The sequence below is a fragment of the Salvelinus fontinalis genome, chromosome 31, assembly GCF_029448725.1.
Source record: "Salvelinus fontinalis isolate EN_2023a chromosome 31, ASM2944872v1, whole genome shotgun sequence".
Classification (NCBI taxonomy): Eukaryota; Metazoa; Chordata; class Actinopteri; order Salmoniformes; family Salmonidae; genus Salvelinus; species Salvelinus fontinalis.
Window position 1 is genome coordinate 34,225,774 of NC_074695.1, and position 27,584 is coordinate 34,253,357.

General features: G+C 40.7%; 1 protein-coding gene across 2 annotated transcripts in view; it reads left to right on the forward strand.

The window, feature by feature from the left end:
• The window catches only part of LOC129830101 (plexin A3), a 119,680-nt gene that overhangs the window by 28,882 nt on the left and 63,214 nt on the right, over positions 1 to 27,584 (forward strand). For both annotated transcript variants that reach the window (XM_055892330.1, XM_055892331.1), the window contains exon 4: positions 24,603 to 24,743. In XM_055892330.1, the coding sequence (XP_055748305.1) occupies positions 24,603 to 24,743 (141 nt within the window). The remainder of the gene's footprint in view (positions 1 to 24,602; positions 24,744 to 27,584) is intronic.

Sequence of the window (27,584 nt, forward strand, 5' to 3'; positions counted from 1 at the left end):
TGGGTTTTTTAAGTACCTTCGTAGTGATGTGAACATCCTTTTTGAAATGTGTTTTTGTCTTCCCCTCTAATGTTGTAAATCATGTGAAGATGGCAAATTAAGGCGTCTTCCTCCTTTCTATAAATCAATTATTATTTTCCATTTATTTGCTCGATAACTATTGATTACTTCCAGGCACACACAGAGAGGACATGGCAGATGCCTGTGTGAAAGATAGTGTGCCTCAGAAGATTTTTCCGCCTTCACATGAGGTGTAATCATACCCTGCTGGCAGTGTCATATTGGTTGTGTCCCCCTCAACCTCCGTTCCCCACCCCCACCCTCCCCGTCAGCCCAGGACTTAATCAACCCTGACTGGCTCTTTCTTAAAGTGCATTGTGGGGTGCACATTCCCTGTGGGAGAGTTGACAGTCCCCCTAAGTAACTACAGTCTCCTCCAGCACCTCTATAGAGTAGCATGCTGCTACACGGCCGCTCCTGTCTACCCAGCCTCCTTTGTCTTTGTCTTCCAAGCATCACTATGACAGAGTGCATTGATAAAAGAGACATACCGTCAGTGTGGTGTTATGGGCTGCTAACAGTATGTGTCCAATTCTGTCCCCAATATTGCGTTTAAGGCTCTCACTGCTAATGGCATTGTCAGGCTGAACAGTCGTTTGAATGGGGAGAGGACGTTGATGTCGGTGCAAATCTCACACACTCATGGCAGAGTGGGAAAAAATCTTCTTAAAGCCCTTTATTTAGCAACCTATTTTCATAACCACCTCTGAAAATTGACAAGGATTAGCAGGAGTGGTGCGGTGAGGTTTATGACAATAGTTTTATTCATTCAGTTGTGAAAACATAAAAAAAAAAAAAAACTGTTTCAGATATGAGCTTTTGCCCTAGATTCAGCTTTCCTCGTTCTATGTGTTTTGAAATGTTTATTTCACCGTACATGAAATACGTGTCTTGTGGTTGGTCTGCTTTGTGTCATTTAATGTTATGACCATTTCTTTGTCCAGATGAGAACTCACTGATGTACAGCAGTAAGGGACACAAATAGGGAGAGGGACGGGTTCTGTCTCCTGTCAGAGCAGAAACCCCTAGATACCATGAGTTACTTGTTGCATTTGTTTCTCATTTAAGATTAGTAAATGACATAATAATGTAATTAACATAGCTAAATAAGGTTTCCTTTTAAATACAAATGTAGTTTGCTCGAAAGCAGACGACATCTCATTTTATCTTCACAGAAGTTTATATAATCTCTAGAAAGTGTTGTCTATGTCTTTAGACAATAGAAACCAGTAGCAGATCCAAACCAGGATTTGGAATGCAGCCTAGACATATTTATTTTGCCGCTGCCAGCACAGTATATATCAGTGCCACAGAATGAGAGCAAGAGATAGAGAAAACTCCAACTGATACATTTTGGTTTTGACACGAGATACCACCCAGTTCCCGGTGTTTATGATTAGGGATCCAGTAGGGAACTGGTCCAACACTCCCCTTGAGCCACCAGACCAGCCAGGCCTCCCCTCACCAGGATTGACTTAGCACAGGCTGGCTACCTCATGCTGAAAACATTTACAATCCTCCCGAGCCCCACTGCGCTGCACTTTCTCTTCTCTCTCTCCTCTCTCTGTCTTGATGAAGTCAGGGAAGGAGATGCTGGGTCTGGAATCCACATTGACCCCAACAAAAGGTTAGGGCACCTACATAAAGATGAAAGAAGCTAATGAAAATAAGACAGAAATGTCAAAGGAATATTAAACATGTAATGATTGAATCCGGGCTGCGAGGGATAGAGAGATGAGGAACGAACGCAGACAGAGTGAAACGTAGGTCTATCTTATCTGAGTTTTTACGTACATAGGTGGTGAAGTTCGGTCAGGTGACCCCGCCCTCCCTTTGTGAGGAACTGTTTTTGGCTCGACCTTGGTCCGCTGCGGTCGTAGGAAGGGGGTGAATACTCAGAGAATCATAACAAATGCTTCACAGTAGTACATTTATGATTGAGACTTTAGAATTACCACTGGAGTGAGAGCACTTTACTTGACAAAGAGCTGAGTCAACCCCAGTTTTGAGAGCCCTCTGCTCTCCTTCCAATTAGCCTCTGCATATCTGCCTCGAAACAGAAGCAAGACAACTCAGCTTGCATCCAGACATGATTGAGTCCATTGTTAAATGAATCAAAATTAAGTGTACTGGAGTGAGTAAATGCCTGAATGTGACCATTTTAGACTTTAGCTTATGAATGTATAACGTATGGTATTGTACTATCATCATTGGCCAGATTATTATAATGTAGATAAAGAGTTTGCTCATCAAATCTGGCTGATGAAGTAAGCCTTATAATAGCATGAATTGATTTAATTATGTTTTTACATTTTTATATCTAGTTGTCTAGTTAGTATTGTTCAGTGCTTCATCTGTCCCTGAGAGACAGTATGTCCTCATCCAATTATTAAAGAACGGCTTAAAGATATCTTAATCAATTATATTGATTTGCCAGAGTAATGACTCCATTGAGCACCAAGGTAATACTGTGTATGTCTGCAGCATAGGACAGTGGAGCTAGACGAGTAACCATGAAACCAACTTCATCAATACTGGTGCTCAGTTGGTTTCAGCGGTGAGCGTTATGGGGAAATGACATTAGGCAGCTGTTTGAGACATGGCACAGATACAAAGTCCAAAAAATCTGATAAGCCCATAATTAAAGGTAAATTAATTACTATTTGCTTGCCAGGGAAATAGAGGAATACGCAAATCTGGCATTCCCCAATGATTCCCCTTGTTTTTTTCGTCTCTCTCCCTGCGTCCCTATCTCTCTCCCTCTCTCCTCAAGATGTGATTAAAACTTTTGTGTTGTTGTCTGGGAGAAACCACTGGGATCACTTGAGAATGCTCCTTGGCACATAGCTGTGGATTAGGCCGTAAAGTCTGGGAGTGTACTGGGGTTTGCTGCTTGGATGGAGTGAGCCTGCTTAGGCCTGACCTTGGAAGTTGTCTCCGGGGGCACTGAAATAAAATTGTGATAGAAGTACAGTGTGTGGTAACATTCATGTTGAATTATTTAAGAGCCCTCTCGGAAGTAAATATACATTTTCCGTGTATAAAACATTTGCATGAGCAACGGAACGGTAGCCAGTGTGTTTGGATTTTTAAAATATTTACCAGAATTTCAACTTTAAGCCCATCCTCTGGTCTGTTTTCATTTGACCTCATCACTAACACATTTTTCACTGTCGCAGTATGATATAACACCATTTAAAACTCATCTGATTAAAATAAATTGTCTTTCAGAGGATTCAGAAGAATAGTAGGATGCCAATCAGATAGCAAGCCTCAAACACTGACGTCTCAGGTGTCAACACCTGGCCTGACTAAACTATTGGCTTAAAGTTTACAATGAGCCTATTGTCAAATGGGGACAGGCTGTAGACCTGAAAAATGCTGAAAACAAAACACACAGTGTTTTCTGTTTTGCATAAAGCCATGTGAATAGATGTACACTGCTACGTTATAAGACATACGTAATAAGTATATGTCATAAATAATACAGTTACGTTGGTTTTATTTTTGGAAGACACTGCACACAACAAAAATCTACCTCGGTTGTATGTAACCAGATGAAGAAAGGAAAGGAACTGGCTGGTATCTCGTGTGTGTGTGTCCCCCTCTTGTATGCTGCTGCTTCTCTGTTTATTATCTATGCATAGCTACTTTAATAACTTTAATAACTCTACCTACATGTACATATTACCTCAATTACCTCGACACCAGTGACCCCGCACATTGACTCTGTACCGGTACCCCCTGTATATAGCCTCACAACTGTTATTTTACTGCTGCTCTTTAATTATTTTTTTATCTCTTACTCTTTTTAAGGTATTTTCTTAAAACTGCATTGTTGGTTAAGGGCTTTTAAGTAAGCATTTCATTGTAAGGTCTCTACACCTGTTGTTTTCGGCGCATGTGACAAATAACATTTGATTTGATTTGGTTGGGGGCCGGTAGAAACAGCTTCATCTGCCTGTGTCTCGTAGCTTTCACCTCTTCCCCACTTCTGCCTCTATCAATTTGGAACAATGAGTGGCAGCACAGGGGGAACCAGGGGGTGTCCAGACAGAGCATCTCTCTGGGAGAGGAGGGGGAAGGGAGGGACAGTTGTGTGGCTGCTTGCCTTGGGGGATAGCCTCGCTGGATGGTGGTCCTGTGTTGTTTGTTCCCCTCTCTCTGTGGACTGATGCATCTGTGTGTGTGTGTGTGTGTGTGTGTGTGTGTGTGTGTGTGTGTGTGTGTGTGTGTGTGTGTGTGTGTGTGTGTGTGTGTGTGTGTGTGTGTGTGTGTGTGTGTGTGTGTGTGTGTGTGTGTGAGACAAGGGGGACTGAAAGGCGATTAATGAGCTTAAACCACCCCTTACCCCATTTTCTCCTCAAGGGTTAATGGTTCAGTGGGCAATGCTTGGGTGGTGTATCCAGGGGCTCCCTGGGTAGTTATTTGAGATAAGCAGACATGATGGTCAGCTCAGCTGCAGACAGAGGAGAGGAGACTTGCTGTCGTCCATCTTGTTAATCTATTGTGTACTGTTCACCCTTGGCCAATAAGGTTCATTACTCATGACACTGGATAGTCACGGATGTATTACACCAGTAATGTAATATGTAATACATAAGGCAGGCCGTCATTACACACAAAAAAGCAGATGGACATTAACAATTAGCTCATAAAAAAGTGGGTCAGCCAAAATGATCGCTTTTAGATATAGTGTCAAACTAATTATGTAGATAATGCTCTCTTTGAATGCAACTACAGTGAGGTCCAAAAGTATTGGGACAGTGACAATTTTGTTTGTTGGTTTTGGCTCTGTACTCCAGCACTTTGGATTTGAAATGATACAATGACTATGAGGTTAAAGTGCAGACTGACAGTTTGAATTTTAGGGGTATTTTCATCCAAATCGGGTGATCCTTTTAGAAGTTATAGCACTTTTTGTACATAGTCCCCCCATTTTAGGGAACCAAATGTATCTGGACAAATTCACTTCAGTATATGTGTATTAAATGAGTTAAAAGTGTATTATTTGGTCATATATTCCATATATGTACAAAGACTACATCAAGCTTGTGACTCTCAAACTTGTTGGATGCATTTGCAGTTTGTTTTGATTGTGTTTCAGATTATTTTGTGCCCAATAGAAATGAATGCTAAATAATGTATTGTGTCATTTTGGAGTAATGTTTTTGTAAATAAGAATTGAATATGTTTCTGAACACTTCTATATTAATGTAGATGTACTGTTATTATGGATAATCATGAATAAATTGTGAATAATGATGAGTGAGAAAGTTACAGAACCATACAATGCCTTCAGAAAGTATTTAAGTTTGTTAAGTTTGTCTCCCGAGTGGCGCAGCGGTCTAATGCGCTGCATTGCAGTGCTAGAGGCGTCACTACAGACCCGGGTTCAATCCCAGGCTGTATCACAACCGGCTGTGATTGGGAGTCCCATTTGGCCCAGGTTTGGGGAGGGTTTGACCGGGGGGGGGGGGGCTTTACTTGGCTCATAGGCTGACTTCGATCTACAGCCTGGTGTTTCCTCTGACACATTGGTGCGGCTGGCTTCCGGGTTAAGCGAGCGGGTGTTAAGAAACGCGGTTTGGCGGGTCATGTTTTGGAGGACACATGACTCGACCTTCGCCTCCCAAGCCCGTTGGGGAGTTGCAGTGATGAGACAAGATCGAAAAGGGGAGTAACCCCCCCCAAAAAGCAGCAGTTTAAGTGAAGTGATATTTATTGCATGTTTAGTATTTATGTCTTCATGTGTCATATGTTTCAATGCAGAGCAAATGTCTACATAGCCTTGCTGTATTCTTCATCATATTATAATTTTCCACTTTGACTTTTTCCACATTTTGTTGTGTTACAGTCTGAATTTGTGTCACTGGCCTACACACAATACCCCATAATGTCAAAATGGAATTATGTTCTATTTTTATTTTTTACAAATTAATTAAAAATGAAAAGCTGAAATGTCAATTAATATTCAACCCCTTTGTTATGGAAAAAAATCTTAACAAGTCATATAATAAGTAGCACGGACTCACTCTGTATGCAATAATAGTGTTTAACACATAGTGCCCCACACATACAACTATCTGTAAGGTCCCTCAGTCAAGCCGTGAATTTTAAACACAGATTCATACACAAAGACCAGGGAGGTTTTTGAATGCCTCACAAAGAAGGGAACGCATTGATAGATGGGTAAAATAAAAAAGCTGACTTTGAATATCCCTTTGAGCATGGTGAAGTTATTCATTACATTGTGGATGGTGTATCAATACTCCCAGTCACTACAAAGATCCTTCCTAACTTCGTAACTCAGTTGCCAGAGAGAAAGGAAACCACTCAGGGATTTTACCATGAGGCCAATGGTGACTTTAAAACAGTTACAGAGTTTAATGGCTGTGATAGGAGAAAACTTAGTATGGATCAACAACATTGTAGTTACTCCACAATACTAACATAATTGACAGAATGAAAAGAAGGAATTCAGTACAGAATAAACATATTCCAAAGCATGAATTCTGTTTGCAACAAGGCACTGAAGTAATACTGCAACAAATGTGGCAAAGCAATTAACTTTTTGTCCTGAATACAAAGTGTTATGTTTGGAGCAAATCCAATACAACACTTTACTGAGTACCACTCTCCATATTTTCAAGCATTGTGGTGGCTGCATCATGTTATGGATATGCTTGTAATCGTTAAGGACTGGGGAGTTTTCAGGATAAAAAATAAACTGAATGGAGCTAAGCACAGGCAAAATCCTAGAGGAAAACCTAGTTCAGTCTGCTTTCCACCAGACACTGGGAAATGAATTCACCTTTCAGCAGGACAATAACCTAAAATTCAAGGCCAAATCTACACTGGAGTTGCTTACCAAGAAGACAATGAATGTTCTTGAGTGGCCAAGTTACAGTTTTAACTTAAATATGCTTGAAAATCTATGGCAAGACTTGAAAACGGTTGTTTAGCAATGATCAACAACCAATTTGACAAGCTTGAACTTTTTTGAAGAGAATAATGGATAAATATTGTACAATCCAGGTGTGCTGGATTAGATTTACCCAGAAAGACTCACATCTGTAATCACTGCCTAAGTTGATTCTATCATGCATTGACTCAGGGGTGTGAATACTTATATAAATGAGATCTTTCTGTATTTCATTTTCCATACATTTTCAGAACATTTCTAAAAGCATGCTTTCACTTTGTCATTATGTGGTATTCTGTGTAGATGGGTGAGTAAAAAAACTATCTATTTAGCCCTTTCCTGCAGTCAAATTAGATAGTGACCTCATGGGTGGAATGTTTTTAATATTTTTCATAATTTAATAATCAACAACGTTTTTTTTCCGCGACGAAAATCTTGTGTTTCTATGTCAAACAGTTTTGTTATATTTCAGTCTTCTGTGATGTATATAAAGTGTAATATTGGGATGCAAACTCAAAATGTAATACATTTCAACACTATATCTGACATGGTACAGGTGTCTTCCTTTTTTAAAGCCCATAACCATGTGCATGAGGTGTAAACTTTTGTTTCAAAGTAGATTTGTTTAAGACTACCAAGAAACACTTTGTGTGACCCTGATTTAGCCCACTGCAGTAAAAGGTTAATCCGTTTTGAATTCAGGCTGTAACACAAGAAAATGTGGAATAAGTCAAGGGTATGAATACTTTCTGAAGGCTCTGTAAATATCATACCCCCAAAAAATGCTAACCTCCTCTCTTATTTGTAATCGTGAGAGGTTAGTATGTCTTGGGGTTATGATCTTTGTGCCTCTGTAGCTTTCTCACGCATCATTATTCACTATTCATTCAGGATTACCCGTAATCATGTTAGGATCCACATTAATGTAGATATTCAAATTTGATTGTATTGTTTCAAATCCAAAGTGCTGAAGTACAGAGCCAAAACAACAAATAATGTGTCACTGTTCAAATACTTTTGGACCTCACTGTATTTCATCCAATATCCACAACCACCTACAGTATTTGCCATCGCTATGACAATGGTTTGTCTCTAGATATTTGTTGCAACAATTGCTTGGAACAAAGGAGAGCTTTTTCCTTCCTTTTACCGTTTGTTATTAACTGATGTCCACTGATTTTACACCACTGTTGATTTAATTGGTTTCTATACGAATCAATCTGTTGCTTTTTTTAAATCCACTAAATACAATTAGAATATGATATGATACAAAAGAAAGATTAAACAAAAGAAAGGATAAAGACAATTTTTATTTACAAATGAAATTGCTCGTTTTTGTGGATTGAGGAATAGGACACATAATCCTATCAGACATATACAGGTAATATTCTACTTCAATTTTAAGGACATTTCTCTGGCACTGGTTTGTGTTCATGTCAGGATATTCTCTGGATTAATATTCTCTCCTCAGAATGGCTATTGGCAGGAACGTTTGCTGGTTTATAGAGTAAGACGGGGATTTAAGGAAGTCGTACAAGAGCTAGAGAAGTAGGGAGTGCAAGTCAGGGCTTTAAATAGCTCTGAAAGTTTTGAAACACCTGTTCACTGGAAATGTCAGCAAAGCGTGCCAGGAGTCTACTTGGATTAGAATACGTCACTGAAACACAAATGAGCTGAAAGATATTAGCTAAGATAATCAACAATGACTTTAGTCACATTACAGTGATTTGTTATTGGGGGCCTTTAAGTGGGTATATGAGTATAGCTGGGATTTGCTTATGGCTCAGACCACTCTTGTAGTCCTATCATCATTGCTGTCATCACTAATATTGGAGATAGTAATTCATGTACCCCAGCTAACAACATAGCCCCCCCCATCCTCAGCTCATTCCAGCCCCTGATGAGAGAGAGAGGGAGAGGCATGCTGCTGTGGAGGAGTCGACAGTGGCTCCCTCCCCTGGTTTCCCACAGACACCCATAATTCCCTCCATGGTGGAGAGCAAAAGATCAGCAAATGGCCTCCCTTTATCCACCTAATCAATCCTTTGTTCAAGACCCTCTGGACAGTACATGGTCAAAAGCACTCACAATGTTAAAAAGATAGTTAAAAAGGCTTTATAAGGCCAACTGGGTCTGGCCCTCTTAATCTGTGGCCTGAAGAGGAGAGATAGAGAGAGGTCGAACAGGTAGGGACTGTACCGCAGTGTCCATATTCACACAGGAACTGCAGGCTTTCTTTACTAGAGGGAATGTCAAAAAATGTCCTTCTTCCCACATTTGGCCACACATATTTTGAATCAGAGTCAAAATATGATAATGTATGATCAGACGGTCCCTTTTTTCAGGATAAATGTCCTGGGAGAGAGAAAGTCTGCCAACCTCAGTCAGCTCTGACAATTGTGTGAAGCTTCAGCCTCTCTATATGCTATGAAAGTGTCTAATTTAGGAGCAGCACACACCCTGTGGAAAGGAGCCATTATCGCCTCCTGTTAGCAAGTGCATACTAAAACGGGGCTGGGGGCCTGGGCAGAGCGAGGAGGTGTGGGGATGGGGGATGGGTGAAAGAATCACTTGGCCAGGTGCTGCTCCTCTATTGTGGAGGCTCTCCTCTCCTACAGACATACAGAGCTCTGTTGACACAGACTGTTTGTGTCTTAACACTAACTTATCAGATAACGAGTGGGTGGGGTTTTACGTGTTAGATGCCAGCAGCACACAAAAAGCCCAGGATAGGGGTGTGATTAAAGGCTCTGTGTTGACTACGCTTACATGCTGCTATTCAAGTTAGGGGCGTACAGACACCCCCATTCCCATAGAGCAGAAAGAGACAGGTTCAAAGGGCCAACCCATGTCAGCCATTTACAGACGAGTACCAACACCCCCACCTTTCCCGACAGACAGATCTGTATTGAGAGATATACACATGCTCTGATTGATTCGTGAGTTCAGGCCAAGGCTGTGTGTGTGCTAAGAAGTAACGGGTCTATATCCCACCCGGAGATGACCAGGCAGTTTCAAGCTGCTCTGAGATATGGGAGACTTACTGACACATCACTCTAAAATTGTACTTTTTTTCCCTTCTCTCCTCCCGCTTCCACAAAGGCATGGGTGGAAACGCTGTAAACTACAGCCAGCTAGCTCTTTGGAGATGGACGGAATTAGATCACAAGGCTTCCTTCCAGATGGTTCAAATGTAATTATTTAGTGCATAAAAACCAATTCGGGTCAGCCACAAATATATAGGATTACTTGAAATTGCTTATATAGAGGTTGAGTCTATTTTTTTTTTTTGCAACTCAAAGGTCATAAATCGTGGCCAGGAACTGGTTGTAAAGGGTTAGCTGGTTGGAGTGTTGCAGGTCCACAGCCTTCCTGAGTCTGTGTTCTACAGTAGAGAACAACAGGGTGCTACTGTGACTCCCTGGCCTGTCCCCTCAACACAAATGAACACTGGTGACAATATTCCTGGGTCGGTGTGATTGTTTAGTTGTCAGTGTTAATCATGGGCTCTGATTCATGTATGTGCAGTATATGTGTTGTGTATGCACACCAAATAATGGAATGTTATTGAGCGTAACGCATAGTGACGGAGAATAGTCACATTTCTGCCATAGATTTATTAGCAGCGACACCACTGTATGACAGCTTAAAAAAATACAATGGAATGAAGACCTATACATCAAACAAATGCCTCATACGCACACATAAATAACAATGTCTCCAGCACAGTGAACAGTACATTAAGTTGAGTAAGTGTGTGTTAAATTGCCCTAGAAGCCAGGAATGCTACCAGACATGTAGGTATTGTAAAGAGAGAATGCCAACGGGAAGTAGAGAGTAAAAAGTCTATGAACCCGAGCGGGATGAGGAATTTGGATATCTACAGTAACTGAGTCCCAGGAAGTCTCCACCACTGGCAGCTGGTCATTCCCCATTTAGGGTGAGAAGGGAGGGCGTTCATGGTCTAGCATCAGCCACAGACGTAGAGAGAGAGAGAGAGAGGTGAGAGAGGGGAAATGGATGTCCCAAGTGTTCCATCCTGTCTGAGCCACAGAACCTGAGTGCATGGCATTCCTGTTCAGTAACTCTACACCTCTGGGTTGGCAGGCATAGGGGTGTGGAGAGTAGGACACCTGGATTCCTTCAATCTCTGTTTAATGGTTTTCTCAGGGCCTCACATTTTGGCCAAGCCAAACACAATCAACGTGTTAAGTGAATTTTAATTGGCCAAATGTATGATTTAACATAACCCATGGTGTCTGTCTCTGATGCTTCGATAAGTAATTTAAAAACAAAAGTGAAACTAAGATAAACAGAATAACTATTTCAGACGTTATATTTATAATTTATCTCTCTGTTTCCCTGTTGATCATACAATGAAGGCGGATGACGAAGACAGCCTTTGTTTGCAAATTAATTGAATCGTAATCAACTTTCCGATAGGCAAAACTATCAGTAAAGATGATGGAGAAGAAGTACTGGTTGTGGCAACACTGCACTGTACTGTGCCAAAGCCCTGTATTCCTGACAGTCGGAGAGAGATTCAACAACAGCACTGGAGTGTTTTGAACCAGGAGAGTGCCTCACACTAAGCTCCATTAACTCTGTTTGCCTTCAAACATCGGGACATGGCTGTTGTTTGTCCTTACAGACAGTGTACACAGTTTCTGCTCAAAATGACTCAAATTAATCTGACAGATTAGAACTGGCACTTGGAGGATAACAGCATAGCTCGTCATGCAGATATTGTGTACACTGCTGGCGATGATAATGTATTCTGTTGTATAGGCTACTGTATTTCATTCACCAGGAAATCTTCAAACTTGTACTGCTTCAGGCATACTGTAAAGTCAACAAGATGCAGAACATGAGTTTATTACAATTATATGATTGTAATCATGTTTTACTAACCTCTTAATAGAATGGTTGTTCCATATAGAATAATTGACAGAAATGTATGTATCGACCTGTCCAATGATTAATATTGTTGTCACGTTCCTGACCTGTTTTCTGTTGTTTTTGTATGTGTTTAGTTGGTCAGGGCGTGAGTTGGGGTGGGCATTCTATGTTATGTGTTTCTATGTTGGGTTAAATATGTTGCCTGATATGGTTCTCAATTAGGGGCAGGTGTTTGACGTTTCCTCTGATTGAGAACCATATTAAGGTAGGCTGTTCTCACTGTTTGTTTGTGGGTGATTGTTCCTGTGTCTGTGTCTACCACACAGGACTGTTTCGTTTGTTCGTTCGTTTGGCTAGTCTTTCCTGTTCGTGCGTTCTTCGTGTCTATTGTAAGTTCGTAAGTTCAGGTCTGTCTACGTCGTTTTGTTGTTTTGTATTTTCCAAGTGTTTTGTCAGTGTTCGTCTTGTTAAATAAATTCTTTATGTCTGCATACCTCGCTGCGTGTTGGTCCGATCCATGCTCCTCCTCATCCGAGGAGGAGGAATATGACGAACGTTACAATTGTTCTAGAAAGTACCCACATTCTTCACTGCAACAGGTAATAGAAAGGTTTGTCAGTAATCATTTGTCATATCACGTGTCACGTTAAGAGCTCTGACATTTGTTTGCATTTCCTGTGTGAATTTCCTAGTTTCCTGCTTTTGTTGGTTCACACTTGCATTCGAAACATAATGGATCATAAATTAGGCAGCCGCTCCATTTTTATCTGTTTCTACACAGAAATAGTCCCAATTGTTTTCCCCTAGTTAACCGTCATAACCCGCCCTGTGGGCAACTAGGCCTATCTGCTTTTTATACTTCACGCTGTTCATGTTGTAGACCGTAGGAAAGCTTTCAAACATTGTTAAAGATTTGATGGAAATAAAGTTCCCTGGACTGTGGTTCAGCTAACACAAACACTGTCAGTCTACTCATGTGCCAGTTCACTTTTAGGGGTGGATTCCTAGCATGAGGATGTGCTAAACCAACAAGCAATTTCCTGCTTAATTAATTCCGAGATTAAGTGCAGTTTCATGTTCAGGGTGTTTGTGGCTGGCCAGGAGGTGGAGGGCGGATTGGCTTATAGGAGTTTTAGGAGTCTCTTTGGGGTCATAGACAAAGTTTAGCTCCTTTTTACTAGAGCCCTGACAAAGACCTTCCTGATGCCTGAGTGTGTGTGTTTGTGTGAGTGTGTGTGTCGTGTGCGTTTGTGTATGCTTGCGCGTACACGTGTGTGTGTTTCGTAGTCTTGCTATGAGATGACTGGGCAGTCTACTGACAGTCCCTTGGCTCCAGCCCAGTACCTGAGGAGTGGCTGCTGGCAACTGGTTCCGCTGTGATCACTGGAGCCTGACCAGACTCTGCTTCCTGACAGCAGTTCTTGAAAGGGAACATCCTGGGATACTACTTTTTCTCTGTGTGACTGGCTCAGAGGCTTGAGTGGAATTCACCACCAATCACTGGCTGCCGGGATTCTCTGGCAGGTCAAGTCGTGATTTTAGAACAAACAGGAAGAAAGATTTCACCACCACTGCTTTGATTAATCTGCAACCAATTGACACGTTGACTTTCTACAATAATAAAACAATGATAGGTTAACTAGCGAGGATAATAGATAGTGACTACTGATGACCTTTGGTGATACGTTAGATCATTTACGTAGTGCTTGTGATTAAACGGATAGACATAGCAACTTGACCAAAGTGCAGCATTTGGTTGTCTAATCAACCAGAACCTTGTCACATGATCAACCTACATTATCTGCTGATGTCACCTCAGGGTGTCCAGTAAGTATGGCTGTAGAGTAATGGAGAAGATAGACCATACTCTAACCTAATAAACCAACCTGTGTTGCACCTGCGTTGTCTTTTTCTGTAGGGGATTGACAGTGAGCATGACTGCTCCTCAGTAATTGCTCATTTTAGATGAGACCTGATGGATGTCATAGTGGAGGACTGCAGTTATGGTTGTTGGTGAGATAGATGACAACTGTGGTGGAGGACTCTAGTTAGGCACTCTATGATGCTTGGCTGGTGGAGGACCTCCAAGTGTGGGCACACAGATTTCACCCTACCGGCCTAGAGATCAGAAACGAGGACTCCTGGGACGCACATGATGATAACACACAAACCAAGTACTGCTTAGCCACCGAAACATGCTAGAAACAGGTCTGAGAGGAGGGCAAGCATGTATGCAACTCACATTTCCAAAAGAGATTCTCCAAAAAGATTCTCTAAAAGAGGCCATTTTTACGTAAGTGTATCTCTTGATGTCGCTAAAGCAGATGCTAGTGTAAGTGATGTGAAGAGTCTGAGAATTGTGTCATAGAAGGAAAATTAGTGTCAGACATTTATTTATTTGACACCCTTGGACATCAAAATTCCTGATTTGATTTTTACTGTGAGCATACTTGTTAGAACCAATATTTGCTGACTTTGTTCAAACAAGATTTCATTTCTAGTGTGCCGCACAGCATGCACACTCTTACAGCTATCTGTAGCAAATTGGGGTCAGTATCATGTCTGTGTAGCTGATTTTCTATGTGAGGCAGCAATTTCAGAATCATGCTGACCTCTACACACAGCCTACAATTAGTTTTAATGAAGACTAATTGAAAAAAAAGACAGGTCGATTAATTGTTCATCACAGTTGTAAAACAGACATAACACAGATGCACCACAGATTCCTGTTGACAGAGGTCAGGTCAGGTCAGGGGTCACAGAGACACAGAGACACAGCCACAGGCCAACCATCAAGGTGTAAGAGAGGAATGGCCGTTTGTGTTGAAAACTTTGAGCTGGTCCTCAGGCTGTGTGGCCTTGGAGCCATGGAGCAGAGCTGGAACAAAGCAGGTGTTGAGTGTGAGTGGAGACTGAGAGCCACCTCTGTTTGCTGGGTCCACCAGTGCTTTTAGCCTGATCTGACAGGCTGGCTGGGGGGAAACAGGATAAGGCTCTTAATTGAATCACAGGCCCTTTGTTCAGTTCCTGGGGTGCAGGGCTTTGTGTCCTCCCTTCTCTTAAGAGGATAAATGTGCAGCTTGAGGATTTTGACCTCATCTCACAGACCCAGAGCTTTCAGGTTTAATGTAGAATAAATTCCCTTCTAACACAAAAGGGTAGCCATTTTTTTTGAAAATGAAACTAACTGCAGGGGTGTATCTCTCACTTATAATCTGATAGGGAAACAGGGATGTTTTTCACCCATTCTGTTTTCAAATGTGTAGTAACAGCATTACTTCTTTCTTAACATTCACTGTACTGTAAGGTGCAATATGAAATTAACAATTATAAAATTCTTCATTTTCTGTGTGAAAACTTTCAGTGTTATACATGTACAGTGCCTTCAGAAATGATTCATACCCTTTGATTTATTCCACATTTTGTTGTGTTACAGCCTGAATTCAATATAGATTATATTGATTTGTTTTCGCTCACCCATCTACACACAATACCCCATAATGACAAATGCAAACTTATTGAAAATGAATACAGAAATATCTCATTTACATAAGTATTCACACCCCTGAGTCAATACATGTTAGAATCAGCTTTGGCAGCGATTACGGCTGTGAGTCTTTCTAGGTAAGTCTCTAAGAGCTTTGCACACCTGGATTGTACAATATTTGCATATTATTATTTTTTTAAATCTTCAAGCTCTGTCAAGTTGGTTGATCATTGCTAGACCGCCATTTTCAAGTCTTGCCATAGATTTTCAAACCAATTTAAGTCAAAGCTGTAACTAGGCTACCCAGGAACATTCAATGTCGTCTTGGTAAGCAACTCCAGTGTATATTTGGCCTTGGTGAACTTTTGTCTCCCAGTGTCTGTTGGAAAGCAGACTGAACTAGGTTTTCCTCTAAGATTTTGCATGTGCTTAGATGTATTCCATTTATTTTTATCCTACAAAAAACTCTCTAGTCGATGACAAGCATACCCATAACAACATACTTAAAAAATATGAAGAGTGGTACTCAGTGATGTGTTGTGTAGGATTTGCCCCAAACATAACGCTTTGTATTCAGGACATAAAATAATTTTTGGGGCAAAGTTTTAGCAATTTTACTTTAGTGCCTTATTGCAAACAGGATGCACGTTTTGGAATATTTTTATTCTCTACAGGCTTCCTTCTTTTCATGTGTTCCTTTAGGTTAGTGTTGTGGAGTAACTACAATGTTGTTGATCCAGCCTCAGTTTTCTCCTATCACAGCCATTAAACTCTGTAAACGAATTGTTTTAAAGTCTCCATTGGCCTCATTGTGAAATCGCTGATCAGTTTCCTTCCTCTCCGGCAACTGAGTTAGGAAGGACGCCTGTATCGTTGTAGTGACTGGGTGTATAGTGACACCATCCAAATTGTAATTAGTAACTTCACCATGCTCAAAGGGATATTCAATGTCTGCTATTTATTTTATTTTTACCCATCTACCTGTAGGTACCCTTCCATGCAAATTATTATGTGATTTGTTATGCCATTGTTTAATTCTGAACTTTTTTAGGCTTGCAATAACAAAGGGGTTGAATAGTTATTATATTTACTCAAGTCATTTCAGCTTTTCATTTTTAAATTAATTTGTAAAAATGTCTAAAATTCCACTTTGACATTATGGGGTACTGTGTAGGCCAGTGACACACAATCTCAATTTAGTCAATTTTAAATTCAGACTGTAACACAACATAATGCAGAAAAAGTCAAGGGGTGTAAATACTTTCTGAAGGCACTATATATGTCAAGGTGAAAAAATATCATATGATGAAGAATACAGCAAGGCTATGTAGACATTTGCTCTGCATTGAAACATATGACACATGAAGACATAAATACTGAACATGCAGTAAATATCACTTCACTTAAACTGCATTCCAAATGTATTCCTTAACTCGAATACACAATTTTGTGACAAAATAATTTTCTTTGATGACGTTTAACATACAATACAACACATGGCAAACGAAGAAAGAAAAGGAAATAGCATTCGTCTCTTATTCCTCCCTCATCTCTTGTGTCTTATTTCAAGCCCCAAGTCTGACAGTTATTGCAAAATACTCTCCAGCACCTTTGCACAGTCAGATCCCTTGAATCACTTAAAAACGTTAGTACTCTCTCCATCGAAGGAAACTCACCTTTGCCAAGGGAATGAGCCATCTTCCATTACCATCCCCAGGCACACTTATACCTTAGAGCCAGGAACGGCCACATCTGGCCCAGGTACCCAGCTTTTATTAAACGCTTTGAAGAAAAGGTTAGATATTTAGGATCAGCGTGGCAGTGCTTAGGGCATGTCCGAAGGCAGTGCTTTTAAGTGCCAATGTCTGTTTTACATTTATTACATAATGTTGAGGCTGCTGGGAGTTTTTTCTTTTGCGAGGTTGACCTGAGTGTAAGATAGGCTATATCCAACTTTGACAGAAACCAGAGGATCAAATATATGTTGCCGTTATTGAACAAAAAGCGTATTCTATGGTCCTCCCACGTACCCTAACTATAGTCACATTGTGGCAACAGGAATTTGTTTTGGCTGGATTCAGAGGGTACAGACCATGGTTATTGTGTTCAAGTCCTTTGTATTTCCTTATATGGATAACACTGAGCATTGCAATTGCAGTTTTAGGATGCATATGTAATACTGACTGAAACATGGTGTCACGCCTTGACCTTAGAGATCCTTTTTATGCCTCTATTTTGGTTTGGTCAAGGCGTGAGTTGGGGTGGGCATTCTATATTTTGTTCTATGTTGTCCTTTTCTATGTGTTTGGCCTGGTATGGTTCCCAATCAGAGGCAGCTGTCAATTGTTGTCTCTGATTGAGAACCATACTTAGGTAGCCTGTTCCCACCTATGTTTGTGGGTAGTTGTTTCCTGTTTGTGTTTTTTCACCTTACAGGACTGTTTCGTGTCGTTCACTCTCTTTGTTGTTTTTTGTCCTTCAGTGTTCAGTTTATTTAATATAATTTACAATGAACACTTTCCACGCTGCGTGTTGGTCCGATGATTCCTATTCCTCATCATCAGACAAAGAGGAGGAGCGTTACACATGGGTAGAACATAAGATATAAATAGTTGAACCGTTCAGTTCAGCTGTGTTCGGTGCTTACTGCATGTCTGTCGTAAGAATTCTGGATAAAGGGGAACTAAATAAAGAAGTTGATCTAAGATTGAAAAATGTTGTGCATCCCCTGTGTGTAAAAACACACAATATTAGGTTCCACTCTCTCTTCACCATCAAAGGATGATTTTCAATCCATTTCTGAAAATGACCACATTTAGTGTCATTTGCAACAAGGAGAAATGTGAGTCTCTTAGATATTTAGGGAGAGATTTGACAAATTAACTATATAGCTCATTAACAGTTCCACAGAGTGCTCAAGGTAAATGTCTTCCTGTCTATGGAAGGGGGAGGTATTGTACCTTCCTTCTTTGAAGTACTTGCCTCCAAATGCTATTTTCCTTTTTACAATGAAGGCCTAAAATGGTGTCATTTCTCTCATTCTTCATCCTCCTACTATCTCTCTCTTTCTGTTTTTCACCCTCCATTCTGTCTGATGAATGGCCGGCTTCCTGAGACAGACAATCCATCCGGCTGTGATTGGCAGTAAAGTCAACAACCCCTGCTCGACCTCTGATTCACAGTGCTCCTTCCCCTCTCCACCTTTATTAATTAATGTGTTTGTTGCCCTTTTTTTTTTTTTAAATGTAATCTCTTTCCCACAATTACCTTGTATGGCTGGGGCCCAGGGCCAGCGGCCTGTGTATTCTCACAGCCCTGGAACACAGACAGAGGTCAGATCTCTCACAACGCCTTGCTCTCTTTGACATGTGTTTATATTCTGGTGCATGGAGGACCTTATACATAGCTACATTGATTTACTGTAACGGCTTCGGAGGATATGCAGACATTTAAATAAAAGGATTATGGGTACAGTCATGTTTATTTTATTATCTCAAATTTAATCAAAAAGGAAGATGATCTCTTTTATCAAGTACAATTTTACAGAACATTCAGTGCAGTTACGGAAATAGTAACTATAATCAATTGATATTCAAATTTGCAGAAAACATGCAAGAATGCCTATATAATATAAAGTATCTCTCACCATTCCATGATACAGTGCAAAATCATAGGAAACTGAAATTACAGATTCACAGAGAGAAGGTACAAATCAGCCTAAACTACACATGATTGGCCCTTATAAAGAAGGCCTGATGAGTGCTTGCAATTGCAGGCAAGCAACCAAACAAGCAGATAGACGGGAAATGGGCTTATGATGAAACCCGTCAGGCAGGCGGTGTTGCAGTCAGAGCACCTGGGCCCAGTCTCTCTCCCACCAGCCAGCCAGGGCCCAGTTTCCCAAAAGCATCTTAAGGCTAAGCTCATTGTTAGAACCTTCGTTGGAGCATCGTTAAATCTCAGAGCTGTTTCGCAAAAACATCATTACTAAAGTTGCACTTAAAAACGCTTGTCATTTACCGCCTGCCTCAGACCACTCATAGAACAGCTAAGTGCGTCATTAGATGCGTTTTTTACCTACCGCGTCACTTTATACACAGAAGAGCTGTAACGTTCGTCTGGTGGTGTATGAACGGACCAAGGCGCAGCAGGTGATGAATACATAACTATTTATTTCAAAACAGACGAAACACTGACAAAACACTAGAACAAACTACAAAACAATAAACGAAGGCAACAGACCTGAAACAACCGAACTTACATATAGACGAAGGACGCAAGAACAGGAACAGACTACCTAAACCGAACGAACAAACGAAACAGTCCCATGTGGATTACACAGACACAGGAACAATCACCCACAAACAAACAGTGAGAACACCCTACCTTAATATGACTCTCAATTAGAGGAAAACGCAAAACACCTGCCTCTAATCAAGAGCCATACCAGGCAACCCAAAACCAACATAGAAACGGAAAACATAGACTGCCCACCCAAAACTCACGCCCTGACCATCACACACATAAAAAACACCAGAAAACAGGTCAGGAACGTGACAAGAGCTCCGCTAAACATAGAATCAAGATGTTTATCTGTCTCTCTGTGACATCCCCTAACTTCACAATGAAGTTGACTACAAATACAAAGTTGCCAATGTCTTTGCAAATGTTACAAACAAGCGAAAGATAAAAATATGCTTCAAATGAAAACCGAGATGACTGCATGCATTAAGCCTATATTTCAGTAATATTTTAATACATTTCATTTCATTTCATGTCATTCAATTTAATTATATTTTGCTTATTGTAGGCTACCATCTTTGCCTCAATATATTTCATGGTCTGTAACAACATGCGATCATTGATGTGCCATATTCTTGATTTAGGGTATTATTATAGGGTAAGCATTCGAATAAGCCACCTCAATATTTGCAGCCATAGGAGATAATATCTTTCTAGGAGCTGATCCTTCATCAGTATTCTAATGTTAAGGTAAGATTTGAATGGAGATAGCTGATCCGAGAGCGGTGCTGCCATTCTGTCGATCCTATCAGTCTTGACACATGCCTCAACGACGCACTTAGTGAATGTTTTCTCCAGGTGGTATTTTGGGAAACGCATGTTACATCTTCGGCCGTTATAGGAAAGATGCATTGTTAAAATGCTCGTAAGCCTAAGTTCCATCGCTGTCGGGAAACCGGGCCCAGGCAAGTTCATTAATGGATGAATCGGAGCCCTGTGCCACCATGACATCATTTGACAGGAGAGTGTAATATTTATCTAAATTCCAATTACCTTCATCTGAGCTGTTTGATGTCAAGAGGTCAGCTCTCAGCAGGCTGTTGCAAGCTCTCTGCATTTCAAACACTCCAACGACACTGAGGAGGACATTACCTTCCCAGAGACTCACATGTAGTTGCAATATCCCAGACTTCATTATGTCCTGATATATTGAGGCTTGTGTGGAGGGCAGTGGCAGTATACTGACTGCAGACAACTATCAGATTCGCCAAGCACATTTACTCATACTCAGAATGTTACTTGATATGGTGCTGCTAGTGATAGACAACATCTATAAACATTTAGACCAGTGGAGGCTCCTCAGAGGAGGAAGGGGAGGACCATCCTCCTCAGTGAATTTCAGAAAAAGTTCAAATTTTTTGATAAAACTATACTAAATATAATCATATGTCACCAAATAATTGATTAAACACACTATTTGCAAATCATGTCTACAGTAGCCTCAACAGCACTCTGTAGGGTAGCACCATGGTGTAGCTAGCTAGCTTCGATAATCCTCTGGGTACACTGACTTCAACACAAAACCTAGGAGTCTCATGGTTCTCACCTCCTTCCACAGACTTCCACAATAATTATGACAACTTCCGGAAGACATCCTCCAACCGATCAGACGTCTTGCAGCATGAACTGACATGTTGTCCACCCAATTAAAGGATCAGAAAATGAATTTAGTACTAAAAGAATAAGCTACAGCTAGCACTGCTGTGCATAAAATGTGGTGAGTAGTTGACTCAGAGAGAGAAAGACAGTAGTTAGGGTTAACAAATTCATTTCTTACAAAACGATGGAGATGCAAGAGAGAAATAGGAAGAGATTGTCATTTTTTTTCACGTTTAGTTTCACTTATTTAGCTAGCAAATGCAGCTAGCTAGTTTAACCTACTGAAACACCCTGCTCAAACAGAGGGATGTTTTTTTAGCTAGCTGACTATGACTTTCCAACACAGCTCTGGAACTCTTTCAAGTCAATTTAAGCTTTTGGTATTACTAATTTATTGCCACCAGGGCCCGCCAGTGTAACTGCTTATTGACTGTAATGACTGTACTGTTACTGCATGATTGTAGCGGGATTACTAACGCTTTAGTTCTATTAGCTATGCTGACTATGACATTACTTTAGCTAATATGGTGACAACGGTGTAGGCTGTGTGTAGCGGTTTGGCTTGGAAAGGTTTTTTCGCCTGGTCACATACAGCTGATGTGTTGTGCATTGAAGTTCACAAGCGAAGGGACAAGGTGAGAGGAGGAGAGCGCATAGCTGTGAGAAGGAATACAACGTTGCTACTATGAAAGTGAACTGTGTTTACGCGTAATCAGGGGTGTATTCATTCCGCTGATTCTGTTGAAAAACGTTTTTTAAACAGAAGCAAACGGAACAAAATGGCATAAACATACCTGAATTTGTCCAATAGAAACTCTCGTTTGCAATTGTTGGATTAATGATTACACCCTATATCAGCTAGATGCAGGCAAGAGTGTGCAAGGCGGTATTGAATGACAATGTCTGTCCATGTATCAATTTGTCTCATGACTTGTGCGCACCTACATTATAAACTGTCATTCATAGGCTAGGTTGTAACAACCTCATGTTGGGTATAGGGAAAATGTGCGTATCATGTAGTAGCCTAAACCTATCGCTGTTACATTGAACTGGGTGAATGAAATATAAATGATAGTCATTCAATATGCCTTAATAGAAATAAAATAAATTGTTCTCCCTCATCTTAAACGGCACTGACCTCCACTGATTTAGACACATGCAGTCTCTAAATGTTGTCTATCACTAGCAGCACCATATCTGTGGATCATAGCAGTGTTACTTTCATGAAGCATTGCTGCAGGACTGCCAGCGTGATTCTAAAATGGCTTGAGGACTGCTCACAAATAAGAACCGATTATTAATTAGGATTTTTTTCAAATATTTGTTCCATTAAAACAACACCGTACTTTCATTTAGTCAGATGAACCAGCATTTTCCTCAGCATCTTTTTAGCATCAGTGATATTGTTCTGGTTTAGCATGTCATATTCCCGCAGGGCTAGCCAACTGTACTGTACCATCAGGCCTGATTAACTATATGCCACATGGTTTTACAGCATCAACAAGGCAAGGAGTTTGCTCTGCTGTGTTTACATATTCTTCAGTCTTAAACAGGCCCAATAAAAGGTAAACTGTTAGACAGTGGTTTATTTTGGACCTGGCAGGTCCTGCATCATATCAGGTTGGCAGGTTGTTTTTCTTTAGCTGTTTGCATGTCAGCGATTTGTTTAAGTGTGAACTTGCTGTATTCTGGCTGCCTGTTTGCTTAGTTGCTTGATAATGCGACAATTGTTACAGTCAGTGTTTCAGTTATTGTCAGTGAAGTAGCCCACTTTTAGTTCAATTTCCTTTTTTTATGCTATTTTTGATTTGGCAAGAAAATATAGTTGGATGTAGTTTAAAACATATATAAAATAAATTCCAACTCACTACATTGAGAGGATGAGTCCATGAAATGGGATTCTGAAACTATTGATCACGACTAATTATGAGTAAGAATTTCTTCAGTTTGATCTGAGGGCATTTTTCTTCATAGCTTTGAATGTTTGTATGTAAAGTATTGCGTAACAGCCATGCAAAGTGGTTTAACATCTCATATTTGATCATGTGTAATCAGGTATAAGCCCCAGGATCCATTTCCCGAATTATCTGATGGCCCAAGATAAAAATGAGAACTGGATAGAGGAACATGCTAATGGTGTCTGCATTTGTAAGTTGTGAAAATGAGGAACATGGCAGCAGATAGCTGGGTGTGAGATGACTGCAGCTGGTATCACTTGAACTGACAAAGCGCTGACAATAAACGTCATATTTTTCCATCCCTGCTGTCCCACTGCTTTGGGGGGACATGGTCTCAGTCAGTCTGCATCTTGCCCAGAAACTTGTGACATCCAATATGGCAGCCTTCGACTAATTGATGCCACCTTGTCAACACTAATTACTAAGACTGCAGCAATGAGGAGGCAGCTAATTAACAGACTAACGATGTTTGTCACTTCAGGCTGACCCAGATATTTAGGAGAAAGCCGATCTTGTCACCTTGACATCTGCTCCACTTTATCTGCCCTTAGATTTCTACGTTTCTATTTCATGTTCTTTCAAAATGGATTCCTCTGCATTCATTTGGTTTGTTTACCGTTCCATTCCTCCCCCTGTCACATTTCCATCAAAATTGATTAGGACAGAAAAGCAAGCTGCCACCTTTTTTCCCTCCTGAATAAAGGATGTGAATATAGGTGAGCTTTGCAGCTGTAACTGCAGTTGTCAGAGCTCACAGCATTTATTTCCAATCACATCAAAGATTATGCGAATTTGACATTTTTAGAACTCCTTTACCAAGCCCGCTCAGCGTTCTAATTATCAGTGTAAGGAAACAGAGAAGGTGGTAATGATGAAACAGTGGGGGTTGGGTGTGTGTGTGTGTGTGTGTGTGTGTTTGTGTGTGTGTGTGTGTGTGTGTGTGTGTGTGTGTGTGTGTGTGTGTGTGTGTGTGTGTGTGTGTGTGTGTGTGTGTGTGTGTGTGTGTGTGTTTGTTACTGTTTGTGTATAGTACGCATCATTAAAATTTGATTAATCTTTTTTACTGATCTTACATATTGAGGATATTCCTCCTCATCAGCCCCCCTCTGCCATCCATATTCAGAATTCCTCTGAATTTGTTTTCTAGGTCATCGAAAGAGCTGAGGATTTGTGGGAGATTTGTGGAATGTTATTTGTGTCTGATGCAAAGCAAAATAAAAAATAAATATGTTTGTAAACCTTAAAAATGTTCCTCACATGCAGTTTGGTGTATAAAAAAACTCCACATGATATTACATCGTCATGATTCATGAAATAGTAATTAGAAAAATTATGAAATTATTTTGCAATTTGTTGTCTCTTTCTTCCTCAGATCCGAGTGGATGGCATACCTCCCCCATCCCAGAGTGCTTTGCTGTATGAGACCGTTACAGTGGTTGAAGGGAAACCTATTCTGCGTGACATGGTATTCAGCCCTGACTACCAATACATTTACCTGCTGAGTGACAAACAGGTGAGAGAAGCACGCACGCACACACAAACACACACACAGCATAAAAAAAGCACTGACCACCAAAGACGATCCATAGTTTTATTTCAGGATGTGGGAAAGGAAAAGTATGAACTCGTCTACAGTAGATTGTTCCAGCATTAACCACCACAGTTTAATACAGTGTTGTCTTACTTTCAGAGATTCTCAGACCTTTATGTGATCTCTAACTGATTTACTTCTCGAGAGATTTACTTTTGTTTCATGGTTCCAATCATAATGCGTGTGAAAATATTTGTTCTGCGCTATGATGACCTATCTTGGGCATATAAAGATAAATTTGTCAAAAGGAATCGAATTAGACTCAGGCACTGTCAACAGTCTGCTTTGTTTTGAAACCTAACCGGAATTTCAGTTATGTTGTTTTAGCATCTGCGCGACAGGAAGACGGAATATGAAACACCAGTTCTGTCTTTGAATTCTGCCTCAGCTGGTTCCCTAATAGGAAACCTCGGGGAAGTGTCTCCATGGAGAGGCTTGCAGAATAGCTCTATTCTAAGAGGTCTTATTGTACAGCTGAGGATCGGATAGGAAGGTTAACACACCAAGTTCCTCTGCAGCTGACTAGAAGAGAGCCACATACATACAGTACACGCAGCTGCACACAATAATGATGCTGGTTCCCTGCATAATACATCTTTCAGAGGTTATTTGTTTTGTTCAGAATTGAGCAATTCATTGAAAGAAAGGATGAATTGCTGTCGTTGTGCAGTTCTCACAAAGATTTGATCTTTAGCCGTTCACTTTTTGCCGCCAGAATGCATGTCTCAGAGAAAAGAAAGAGCCCTCCAATGAGAAGACTTGGCAGGCTGTCTTGTTATTTAGAAAAGGTCTACGTAGTCAAAATGAGGAGATATGATTTTGGCGCAGTGTTATATAAGTAGATATACGCCACGCAGCTTGTAGAGCTCTTGTTAAACCTCAGTACTACAGTTTAGTGTATAGCAATTTTTTTTACCTTTCTCTAAACTCCCAGCTATAATCCAGAGTTGTCGTTGAAGAGTTGTTAGATAGAGACTGATGTTAGAGAGAAGTGGTGCATGATCAAAAGAATAGAGCAGCCCCTCCTGGAGCATGGGGGGTGGGGTGGCCACGAGGACAGGAATCACAGAGGAGAGGAGGATCCCCTATGGCCAGAATGAAAGAAGGGAATCTGATAGAGGGAGAATGGCACCGCTCTGTGCGGCCTAGCTCATTCACTCAAACAAAGGGCTTCCTTATGCATGATGGAGTAAAACCACATGAGTCTGCTCCAGATATTGATATTTCCCCATAATGATTAAATGTGAGGCACTCCGATGCTTAAGCGTGTGTCAAATGATTCCCAATTGATTTGTTTTGTATGCAGAATGTGTATTAAGAGCTGTTTATCTGGAACTGATTAAAGAAAAGCATGTAGAGTAGACCCTTTTTCTCATCTTCTCTAAAACCGCTCCTGCACTGGGATTTTTGCCTACTGTACCGTACATGTGTCTTCAGAGCCTGCCTCCTGCTTACGTTTTCACTATTTATGAAATGTGAATGAATTGCGGTAGGTAAATAATTAATAGACAACACTGACCGGCAGAGCAGAGCGTTGCAGGGAGATTTGAATATTTCATTAAAGGCAGGTGCACAGGTTGGCGTGAGTGCACCTCAGCCCCATAACGACCCTCTTGTTGTAGGTCATCACAGGGAGGTAAATACATTGGATCAAAGATTAACTCCTATAGCTCTCTGCCTTTCACACGGGCCCACTTTAAACACAGATTAATGTGTGGCAGTTGATGATGCTATTTTTATACACAAACTTTAACAGTACTGTGCATATATAATATATAACCATCATACATAAAAAGGATAAAAGATAAGTCCTCAGTGGACAGCCTGCTTTTATTATCTATTTACAGCTGCACTATGCAAAAATCGCTCCGCCATTTCCTGGCTATTAAAATTCTAATAGATCACCTAATTTCAGTTTATGTGACAAAATAAGCATGTATAGTGTAGAGAATCATTGTACCATCTACACCACTGTGATATATATTTTCCATAAGAAAAAATATTGCATTTTCAGCAGTTTTTAGCTGCAGCTTCAATAAAAATGACTTGTTTAATTCCATCCCTTTGTGAGTTGTCTGTCTGCAAGGTGCTTGTGGGATGCTGAAAGCCGAGCATCATGTCATAAACGGAGACTTAGGGCAGAGGATTATAAAACATGTCGGTGGTGGTGGCATGTTTACATGCTGGCGCTTTGCTGCATAAATTAGCATGGGACAGGAAGCACGGAACTCGGCATAACACCTCGCCCACCCAGCGCCTGACTCCCTGACACTAGAGGCAGAGAGGCAGGCCTGCGCTCCACAGGGCCTGCCAGGCTTAACGCTTAGCGTTAATGCTAGTAGCCCTCTCCACTGCAGCAGTACTAGGAACCAGAAGCTCAGCAACTTGAAAGGCAACGCCACATCCCTTTGGGCGGGATTGTGTTTTTCTCTGTTTCAAAATTTAAAAAAATTAAGGCGATCAAAGGAGATTAGTTACCCTCAGCGTAAGCATTTCAGCACTTTAGGAGAGATGAAAGTGGCAAGGATGTCTTTGTTAAAGTCCTTTCCGGGCACATGATTGACATGCAGAGAACGGCATTGTGCATACACTGTACGTGGCATATTACCCTGTGACATCTAGAAATGTAAAAGGATGGTCTCACTTGATGCCAAAGGGAGGGGGATGATCACTAAAATATATGTTTTTTATATTTAAATCAATCATTCAAGGCAACCCATTAGACTGTGCGTGTTTACGACAAGGGAACAACCGCAAATTACT